Below are 10,558 nucleotides of genomic sequence, written 5' to 3' on the forward strand. Positions count from 1 at the left end.
AATTCGACTTCTTTGTATTTTCCAGTTGTTATGAGTATGTATTAGTTTTTATTTTTTATTTCTTAAGTAAACTCTATCCCTAAGGTGGAGCTCCAATTCAGACTCCGAGATCAAGAGTCTCACACTCCACCGGCTGAGCCAGCCAGGCACCTTGAATATGTATGTATTACTTTTACAAGGAGAAAAGAAAAGTTTTTAAAAAGCACCAGATGCACATTCCATTTAAATGTAAATAGCCAGCATTAGACCCATTCCTCTTACCTCTCTGTAGGTTGCAGTTTTTACGTACAAGCTTATCACAGTATTTTCTTAATATATCTTCATAATTTGTTGCAGATACTATATTTATATATTTTTTTCTTTATATACATACACGCATACACAGTGCGGTTTGGGCAGGAGGGAGCAACGAGTTGTGGCCGATCGGGAGGGTGGGGAATGGGGGGAGGGCCATATCAACCCAGGTGCCCTGCCAGCCCTCTCCTCCAAAGTAGCTCCCCTGCCTAACAGCCCAAAGCCCCCTTTTCCACTCTCCCCTTCCACCATATCCGCAGGCCCCCACCACAGGGTCTCTTCCGGGTCTGGTCTCACCTTTACCTGGGGTCGCAGCCCCTTCCCTCTGGCCCGGGATTCGGAAAAGTGGCCAGGACCCGCCCTTCCTCCTCCCGGGGCGGTCGCACACGCAGGCGGGCAGAGCTCCCCTCGCCTAGGGTCCCAACTCCCTCCCTCGGGAAGGCGGCGGGGGGCGGGGCGGCACCGGCCACGGGCATGGGTCCCTGCTCCACCAGCCGTAGAGTCGCAGGCCGCGGGTCCAGGACGCGCCCTCCCACGGCCGGGGTCCCACTAGCCCGCCAGGAAATCCTGGTCCCTCCCCCAGGCCGGCGGCCCCTCCTCCGGAGCTATGGAGCCGGGCCCGGGGGCCCCGGGCTCTCCCGCGAAACATTCGGAGGCCAGGCCCGAAGTCTCCGAGTCCGAGGCGGCCGCGCAGACCGCGTCGCCTTCGCGGGAGGCGGCGGACGACCTTCCGCCCTCGTCCTCGTCGCCCTCGGGGCTCTCCTCGCGGCCGCCGACCGCGAGCCTGGGCGCGGGCAGGCCGCCGCTTCGCCAGGCCGGGTGGGGCGGGATGGCGGCCGGCACATTTCTGGAGGCCGGCCTGGCCCGGGTGCTCTTCTACCCGACGCTGCTGTACACCCTGTTCCGCGGTAAGGTGCCTGGCCGAGCGCGCCGCGACTGGTACCACCGCATCGACCCCACGGTGCTGCTGGGCGCGCTGCCGCTGCGGAGCATGACGCGCCGGGTGAGCCGGGAAGGGAGGCCTGGCCGAGCCAGGCCTGGGAGCCGGCGAGCGCCGCCCGCGCCTCGGCGGCCCTTTCTGAGCCCTGTCTTTGCCTCGGCAGCTGGTACAGGACGAGAACGTGCGCGGGGTGATCACCATGAACGAGGAGTATGAGACGCGGTTCCTGTGTAACTCCTCAAAGGTGAGGGGCCAGGAGCGGGGGCTCGGGCAGCGGCGTCCGCCAGCCTACACCGCCACCCTGGGTCTAGGAGAGCGGGAGGAGGTTGGGGGAGAGGGAGCTGCGGGTGCTCGTACCCGTGAGACACGTGCCCCAGGCTTTTTCGCCGCTTCAGGAGGGGGGTCTGGTCCTCTAAGCTTTAATGGCTGCGGCTGGAGGTAGAAACTAATTATGAAAAAGAAACTGATATGAAAGGCATTTAAAAGTGGAATTGAGGGGCGCCTGGGTGTTCAGTCGGGTAAGCGCCACCCCCGCCCCCCCCCCCCCGCCTTGGGCTCAGCTCTTGATCCCTGTTAGTGAGTTGGAGCATTGAGAAGTGAGATGATTTATTTTCAGAAATAATCAAATAAAATATGTGCCGTCTAGTTAACAATAGGCTTACAACCTATTGGAAATACCCCCGCCCTCTTAAATAAATCTCCTTACAGCTTGCTGCCCACTGATAGATCCCTGAAACATGCGGAACATGACCTTCCTCGAACTCATGGCTGCCTTAATGTTTTTATTACCTAGGTTTACTAAAAGTCAAGTAAGCTTATGTTATCTCAGCTGCAATTTGTTGGTAAAAAGACACTTAAAATGATGGTTAATTTTAACTGGAGACTAAAGTTTCTAAAAGTTAAAATTCTGCTAAATGCAGTTAATGCTGATGGAAATAAGGAAAGCAACTTTTTGTATGTAAAAGTAGATATGTTAAAAAAAAAAAAAAAGGAGTGGCGCCTGGGTGGCTCAGTCTGTTAAGCGTCCGGCTTTGGCTCAAGGCGTGGTCTCGTGGTTTGTGAGTTCGAGCCCTGGGGCGGGCTCTGTGTTGACCGCTCAGAGCCTGGAGCCTGCTTCGGATTCTGTGTCTCCCCCTCTCTCTGCCCCTCCCCTGCTCGCGATTTGTGTCTGTCTCTCAATGATAAATAAATGTTTAAAAAAGAAAAAGGAAATCCATTTTTATTGGAGGTAAAAAGAAAAAAAAATAATTTTGTCCTGAATCAGATTAGTAGTTTGGAGAGGAATGGCTTCGGACAAAATCTAAATGCAAAGGAAAGTTGTAGAAGGTCTGTGAAGGGAAATCTTTGGAAAGGAATATTATGTGGTCAGGACAGACTAAAGTTAAAATGAATGGATTTTAAAAGTACACTGGTAGAAAATTTAAATTGCCTCTCCTCTGATCTAAAAGTTGGGGAGGGGCACCTGGGTGGCTCAGTCATTAAGCATCCGACTTCAAATTGGGCTCAGGTCATGATCTCACAGCTAGTGAGTGTGAGCCCTAAATCGGGCTCTGTGCTGACAGCCTGAAGCCTGCTTCAGATTCTGTGTCTCCCTTTCTCTCTCTGCCTCTCCCCACTCATGCTCTGTCTCTCTCTCAAAAATAAAAATAAACATAATAAAAGCTGGGGAAATGGTGGCAATACCCTCGCTGCGGGCTTCCAAATGCTCCACATTTATGTTATTTCTGCAAGGCATATGAGGTATGGAGGATTACAACATACAAAGGGCTTTTACTGGGATACATGGGAGCCATTTTGCTTCACTTAGCCCAGTGTGTGCTGACTTGTACTTAAAAACATGCACTTCTAGGGGCGCCTGGGTGGCTCAGTCGGTTAAGTGTCTGACTTCTGCTCAGGTCATGATCTCACCACCATTTGAGTTCGAGCCCTGGAGCCTGCTTTGGATTCTGTATCCCCCTCTCTCTCTGTCCCTCCCCCGCTCATGCTCTGTCTCTCTCTCTCAAAGACAAACATTAAAAACAACAAAAGAAAAACACATGCACTTCTGTTCCCTGCTGCCCACCTTATCCAGGCCCTCCCTGTAACAGGCGGGCCTCCCCTTCGAGAAGCTAGAGTGCCAGAAGGAGAAACACAGGGAGACACCACCACGATAAGATCACAAGTACCTTTTTCATTGCAAGGTTTAACACAGGTAAAAGAATAGGTAAATTTTCTGATGATCTGGATAAAATATAGAGGCCTTTCAGACTATTAGGAATGTTTTTTTGAGTTGGCCTGGAAAGAAATAATGCTTGTGTTGAATCAGACTCTTAATGAGATAGAGAAGCGTTCTGTTTTGGCAGCAGCTGAGAGATATGGGGATGATTGACTCCTTAATTATCATGGGACTGGAGGTCCTATAGGGAGCTCCCAGTTCCCTACTGGGGTTCAGGCAGTTCCTCCCCAAGATCCTAATTGGGACTATGATAATCCCATTGCAGAATGGTATCGTTGCCACTTCCAAGAAATCAAAGGAGGTCGAAGGTTAAAATCTTTAAATCATGCTAAATTAGCCACTATTTTACAGACACAGGATGAAAGCCTGGTGGCCTTCCTGAAAAGGTTAAAGTTAAATATACAGCTGTCTCCCCTGTTACCCCCCCCCCCCCAAGCTCAGATGATTCTAAAGGACAAATTTGTCACTCATTCGGCTTCCCAAGGTCCTGGCACCAGTGCCATTTATGTGGCTATTTAGGGCACTGGAAACAAGAATGTCCTCAGAGGGGCAATGGAAGTTGAAACCCCCATAACCCATGCCCCTGGTGTGGAGTCAGTCACTGGAAAATCTGAATGCCCTCGGGGACCTGAAGGGCTCAAATAACCAGTGCCCCTGAAAAGAACTAATCTCGCCCAAGGTTCTTCATGGTTGGCTCCCCTGAACCAACTTTATTAGAAACCCAGAGCCTCAGGTAACTCTGGAAATAGAAGGAAAGCCAGTTGATTTCCTTCTTGACACTGGAGCCACCTTTTCTGTCCTTTCCATTCCTGGCCAACCATCCAAATGCAGAGTAACGATTAGAGGTGTCTCCAGAAAACTTAAGACTAACTTTTTCTCTCAGCCTCTGGGGTGTATACAGGGAGACTTTTTTTTTTTTTTTCACATTCTTTGTTTTTATAATGCCAGAGAGCCCCACTCCCTTGCTAGAAAAAGACATTATGACTGAATTAGGGACTATAGTGCTACTCCCTCCAGGAGCTACTCCCTCCAGGATGGATAAACAGTTGCCTAAACTTATAGTAATCTGGATATCAAAGATCAGTCTTTCCTTGAGGTAAAATTAAATACGCCTTATGGAGTTGTTCCTATGGAAACTTGATGGGCAAAGGAAGATTTTGAGGACTGAGAACCAAAAACCAGTTCAAAAGCTTAATTATTCTAAGCAACAGTATCACAAGATCCAAATAAATATGGAAGAGGGTGGAAAAGCTATAGTTGGAAAAAAAAAAAAAAAATTGACCAGACGGTTCAGGGACTTTTTGGATGGCTACAGTACATCTTTACATCCCATGGTGTGACCTCCTTCCTAGGAGGCATTCCGTTTGGAATATTAATGCTTGTTGATCTAATATTCTTTTTGTATGTCATTTGTAGAAGCCGTTGCACATATGCCAGAAAAATAAGAAAATTTTGCTAACCTAAGACGTTCCAAATACACTCATTATTTTGGACCTCTGGATTGACCTCTGAACCTGCCCTGACTGCCATACCCTTTCAGCAGGAAGCAGTTAAGATCAGTCATCATCCCAATTCCTAATGGGAGTTAGGAGTCACGTGTTCAAAGTGGGGAATATGATAGGAAAAGATGGGATTCAGTAGGCAGAGAGGGAAAGGTTAGGACCTGAGGTCCCTGGGTGGAAACACACACACACACACACACACACACACACACACACACACACACACACACACATATATTTTGGAACAATGCTGGGAGTGCAGCTGCAGCAAACCCTCTGGGGGCAGGGGAGGAAGATTCCTCTTAAGAAACAAATGTCTGTGCCTTGTGCCCAAAATAACCTAAAAATGAAAACAGAATCTACTTAGAAAAGAAGAGGAGGGATTGTGAGAAATAAGTGAGAGGATTTATTTTCAGAAATACCAAATATAAGCTGAGTTGTCTAGTTAACAATAGGTTTAGACCCTATTGGAAATATATACGAACCCCTCACCCCAGCACAATGGAGTCCCAAATCTCCTTTGGGAGACCTTTCACTTCCTGGTTCTTCTTCCCCTCTCCTTCTGCCGGCTTATTTTTCGCAGGCTTTGCAATGAGCACGTGCCAAAGAACTGAGGTCTCTGCATCACCTCAAGGAATGTACATTTGTTCCAATCAGATTACTTTTTGGCCTTACATGGGCATAGGCGACTTCCAGGTAAGGCTGTAATCTCTGTAGTACTTAGCCAATGAGGAATCAGGGGAACGACTTCATGCTAGGAGATAAATTGCCTGCTGCAACTGCCCTGAGTGTGCCTGTCCATCAGGCACCTGCTCTTGTAAGAATGTTGATTAAACCCTGGCCTCACTGTGCTCTGAGTCTCCGCGTCCCTTCTTTGAATGGGCCAGTAGGCTTATTTCTCACAAGGCCTGCATAGGGCTCTGCACTGATGGTGAGAGTTGGTTTGGGATTCTCTCACTCTTGAAATAAATAAGTGTGTGTATATATATATATATATAAAGTAGAATTGACAAAGTCTGACTACTCCTTTGTACACAAAGGTATTTTTAATTTCAGTAACTCAAGTCAGTAACCAAACCGAAAGGCAACTTCTCTATGGCTTGCTGATTTCATTCATTCAACACTCACTCAGCACTAAGGTCAGGCATTGTCTTAGGCATTCAAGATGAAGGCCCTATAAACTCTAAGAAGAAAAGCCACCTCCAGCCCCCAAGAGAAATTTATAAAACAACCCATTGAAAAAGTGTATGATTCATTTGGCATTGATGGAATTTTTACTCATGTTAACAATGTATGGAACTCCAGAGAATTGTAAAAGAGTGCAGACCTAAAACATAATTTTCATTAAGTTTGAATGCTTGTTTGTGGAACTAAGGTTATTAGACATTGTGCTGTCTTTATATAAAGATGTTGCCCTGTCTTTATAGTGTTTGCCATCTATTAGCACTTTTTTTGTCCTTCTTGTTTATTGTACTGATACAGCCTAATGAAGATGCTGTTATTTCAACTGGTAGGTTTTTTTTGTAACCTTAAAAATGGACTCACATTTAAGATACATTGATTAGTGATGGCATACTTTTTTAAAAAGTTTATTGAGAGAGCTCGGGAGGGGCAGAGAGAGAGGGAAAGAGAGAATCCCAAGCGGGATCCACACTGTGAGTACAGAGCCCATCACAGGGCTCAACTCACAAACTGTGAGATCATGACCTGAGCGGAAATCAAGAGCCCCTGACACTTAACTGACTGAGCTACCTAAGCACCCTGATGACATACGTTTTTAAGAAATGGACAACAGTTCCTTGGATTTCCTAAAGTACTTTGCTACAAGGCCTCAGGAATTATTAGCCAAAATGGTAAATGTTCCTTAGTGTGATCATTCCTGTGGAACAAGAGTCACAAAAAGTACTTGGTCTCTGGCTGTGAGGCATTGACACTTGTATGATGCAGCTATATTATCCAACTAGCCTAGAGAAAAAAAATCTCCAAGGCAGTGGTTCTCACATTTTAATAAGCCTAAATATTATCTGGTAGTCTTGTTAAAATAGCAGATTCCTATGTACAACCCCTGAGAATTTATGACTTGGGAACTTTAGGGTGGGGTCCAGGAATGTGAATATTTAGCAAGCTCCCTAGGTATATCTGGTATAATTGATACAAAATCACATGCTGCAAAATTGCTGTTTTGTGTTAATTTCATACGCAGTATAAAATATTGACCTTCACTCAGTCATAAAGTCTTTGGTTCCAGCTAGACAGATTAATAACCATTAGCTGGAGCCTATCAGGACTCCTTTTTTTTTTTTAAAGATTTTATTTTTAAGTAATCTCTATGCCCAAGATGGGGCTAGAGATCAAGAGTCATATGCTCTACTGAGTCACATGCTTAACCTAGAGATCAAGAGTCACATGCTGTACTGAGCCAGCCAGATGCCCCCCTATCTGGAGTCTCAAGGTAAAAATTCAAATAAATAGTCTGATAATGCCAGAGGGCTTATTTCCCCTATTGCTTATTCTTTTCTTCTTCTGAAGTGATAATACTGCACTAATAAAGATAGGTGCATTGTTTTAATTTTAAAATGGTAACTATTTTCTACCATGCAATCTCAAAAAAAAAAAAAAAAAAGGTAAAGTAAAAAGGACACTTATAGATAAAGAAATACAAAGCTCTTGCAAAATATAGTACCCCAATCCTGCAGCTGCGTCACTACACGGGTGCCAAGATTATCCATAAAGTTACACAACTTTTGTAGATGAATTTTAATACAGCTAATACTTTGCAGCTGAAGATAAAATACCCAACGTGTACTTTAAGAACATTTTAGGGGTCTGGGTGGCTTACTCGGTTAAGCATCCAACTCTTTTTTTTTTTTTTTTTCTTTAATGTTTATTTTTGAGAGAGAGTGTGTGTGTGTGAGCAGGGAAGGGGCAGAGAGAGGGAGACACTGAATCCGAAGCAGGCTCCAGGCTCCGAGCTGTCAGCACAGGGCCCAATATGGGGCTCGAACCCACAAACTGTGAGGTCGTGACCTGAGCCGAAGTTGGACACTTAACCAACTGAGCCACCCAGGCGCCCCAGCATCCAACTCTTGATTTCGGCTCAGGTCACGATCTCATGGTTTTGTGAGTTCCAGCCCTGTGTTGGGCTCTGTTCACTGACCACTGACTGAATGGAGCCTGCTTGGGATTCTCCCTCTCTCCCTTTCTCTCTGCCCCTCCCCTGCTCACACTCTGTCTCAAATAAACTTAAAAAAAAATTTTTTTAAATATTAGACATAATTCTAAATCAGTAGCACAGCTGTTGTTTGATGAAAGACCAACCATGCAGGTCAGCCATTTTAAAGGCATCTCTGTAAGAAGTTTCTTGTTTAAAAAAAAGTGAACAGTGTATTCACACTGTAGTAAACTCTGAAGCTTCCTTGTTGTTTTGCTGCTTCTTAGGAGCCCATATTCATAGCACTCATGTCAGATTTCTTTCATTCTCTTTTTTATGCTGGCGGACCTGGTTCCAGGAGTGGAAGAATGTAGGAGTTGAGCAGCTGCGACTCAGCACAGTAGACATGACTGGAGTCCCAACCTTGGCTGACCTCCAGAAAGGAGTCCGGTTTGCTCTCAAGTATCAGTCGCTGGGCCAGTGTGTCTACGTGCATTGTAAGGCTGGGCGTTCCAGAAGTGCTACTATGGTCGCAGCGTATCTGATTCAGGTAGGAAAGGTCTTTCTGGACTGGTCCATTTACAGCAGATTTCTAGAACTTCAGTAGCATGGTCTATTGGCAGGCCTTCCTAGAAGGAGCCATGTCCCCAGTTACAGGCTGTTGGGAGATGGAAAGCACCTGGATTTTGCGGATAGGCTGACCTCTGGCGTTGCTACCTACCAGATGTGTGACCTTAGGCAAAAGTGTCTTCCCCTCTCTGATGCTCAGTTTCCTCAAACTAAATTTGTTCTGAGGTTTGAACGAGAAAGTATGTCAAGCACTGACCTACAGCAGGCACTCAAAAAATGAAGCGCAAAGGATGTTAACACCAGTAAAAGGCTAAAGCACTTTTTATAAATAGCACTCAGGAAATCCAGTACTTTAGGTAGTAGTGCTGATCACTTATAGCCCTATAGTACTCAAGATTTCTTAAAGTATTTCAGAATAAAGTTCTAGGCATTTGTGTCTAAAAACAGAGGCTCCAATGGAATTTTGCCTATCACCTTATGACTGGTAGGTGTGATACTTTCAAGAGTATTTATAAGCAAATACTCTTTAGTCCATTACTACCTGTTATACACCCCCCAACTTGACTCATTTTTGTTACCTATCTGGCCCCTGTAGAGCATTTATTAAGTTATGTGGATAGCTTAAGGAAAAAGGAAATGTACATGTAATAGGCATCGCTCTGAGTTACTGTGGACTGGTAAGTACATGATTTAACAGTATTAAAGCTTTGATCATTAGGACTCCATTTACTGGAAATGGGTTCTCAGGAGGATATTTTGGGCTGAGTGAGAATTGACTCAGAGGGCTTGAAATCTGTAGATTCTTTGTTCTGTTGAGTTCTAAACCAATATGTATCCTTAGAACACAAAGATAACCCTCCTGGTAAATCTAAAAAGTGCTGTTTTCCTAGCCACGGTGACAAGTTACATGAAAACATCTACCATGTACTCTCTCCAGGAAACTTATAACCAACAGCCCAGCTCCCAGAGGACATCTGATAGGCCTATGCCGGCTTGAAATAGGATCTCAGCTTTGCATGTTCAACCTTCTTTTTTCAGGGTTTGGCAGAGCAAGAATTAGGTAGAAAGACTGACTTGACCTCCCAGCCCATTGCAAGTATTGTGGGACTAGTTGGCCGAGGGAATAAAAGTGCCCCTCACCCCCGCCATTTATAATATATGGGGCATGTTTTTTAACTCCCCTCAAAATGGAGTTTTTAAAATAAATTCTAAGGGCCTTTAGCATCTGTTATTAGGTCAAGAACACCTTAACACCTCCTCCTTTCTTTCTCTGATTTCCCAATCCTGTACTTCAGGTGTACAACTGGAGTCCAGAGGAGGCTGTAAGAGCCATCACCAAGATCCGGTCACACATCCACATCAGATCTGGCCAGTTGGAAGTTCTTAAAGAGTTCCACAAGGAGATTACTGCAGGGGCAGCAAAGAAGGAGACTTACCACACATCACAGACGTGAAATACACAGATTAGAAAGAACTCAAGACGACCCTGCTTGCTACAGAATCAAATAGTGTAACAGGACCAAGGGGGCTTAAGCCCAGACTTGACAAAGCAGGAATGTACTAAGTAATGGATAATTTCACTCCCTTTGTCTTGTTTCACTTTCCTGAAGTAACACTGTTGTGTGCTAAGAGAGAGATTTAGTGTGGCTTCAATTCACTGGCTAAGGGGATATGGAATGAGGGTTTTTGTTTTCTTGAATAGGGTCAAAGAACTCGATTGTGTATCTAACACTGTGCCTAATGATACTTAGCCCAACTTAAAGACATTTAAACACTAGGAAGGAGAGGAGAAATACTCAGCTCAGGCTCTTTGCCACTGTCAGACCCCAATTCACTGGCTCCCCGGGGCTCTGTTCCCTTTTGGAGCAGTGATTCTGGATGTAGAA

General features: G+C 45.5%; 1 protein-coding gene across 1 annotated transcript; it reads left to right on the forward strand.

Annotated features, from left to right (window-relative positions):
- The first annotated feature begins 702 nt into the window (after positions 1-702).
- On the forward strand, positions 703-10,307 carry PTPMT1 (protein tyrosine phosphatase mitochondrial 1). Its single transcript, XM_047824152.1, has 4 exons — positions 703-1,297; positions 1,398-1,478; positions 8,461-8,652; positions 9,968-10,307. Exons 1-4 carry the CDS (start codon positions 902-904, stop codon positions 10,124-10,126), a joined length of 828 nt encoding a protein of 275 aa, XP_047680108.1. The 5' UTR covers positions 703-901; the 3' UTR covers positions 10,127-10,307.
- Positions 10,308-10,558: the final 251 nt, after the last annotated feature.

Source organism: Prionailurus viverrinus, chromosome D1 (assembly GCF_022837055.1).
Source record: "Prionailurus viverrinus isolate Anna chromosome D1, UM_Priviv_1.0, whole genome shotgun sequence".
In the NCBI taxonomy this organism is placed as follows: Eukaryota; Metazoa; Chordata; class Mammalia; order Carnivora; family Felidae; genus Prionailurus; species Prionailurus viverrinus.

Coding starts and splice junctions, on each gene's coding strand:
- PTPMT1 (XM_047824152.1), top strand. CDS start 902: ATGGAGCCGGGCCCGGGGGCCCCGGGCTCTCCCGCGAAACATTCGGAG. Junction 1,298..1,397: donor TGCGGAGCATGACGCGCCGG/GTGAGCCGGGAA, acceptor TTGCCTCGGCAG/CTGGTACAGGACGAGAACGT. Junction 1,479..8,460: donor TCCTGTGTAACTCCTCAAAG/GTGAGGGGCCAG, acceptor ACCTGGTTCCAG/GAGTGGAAGAATGTAGGAGT.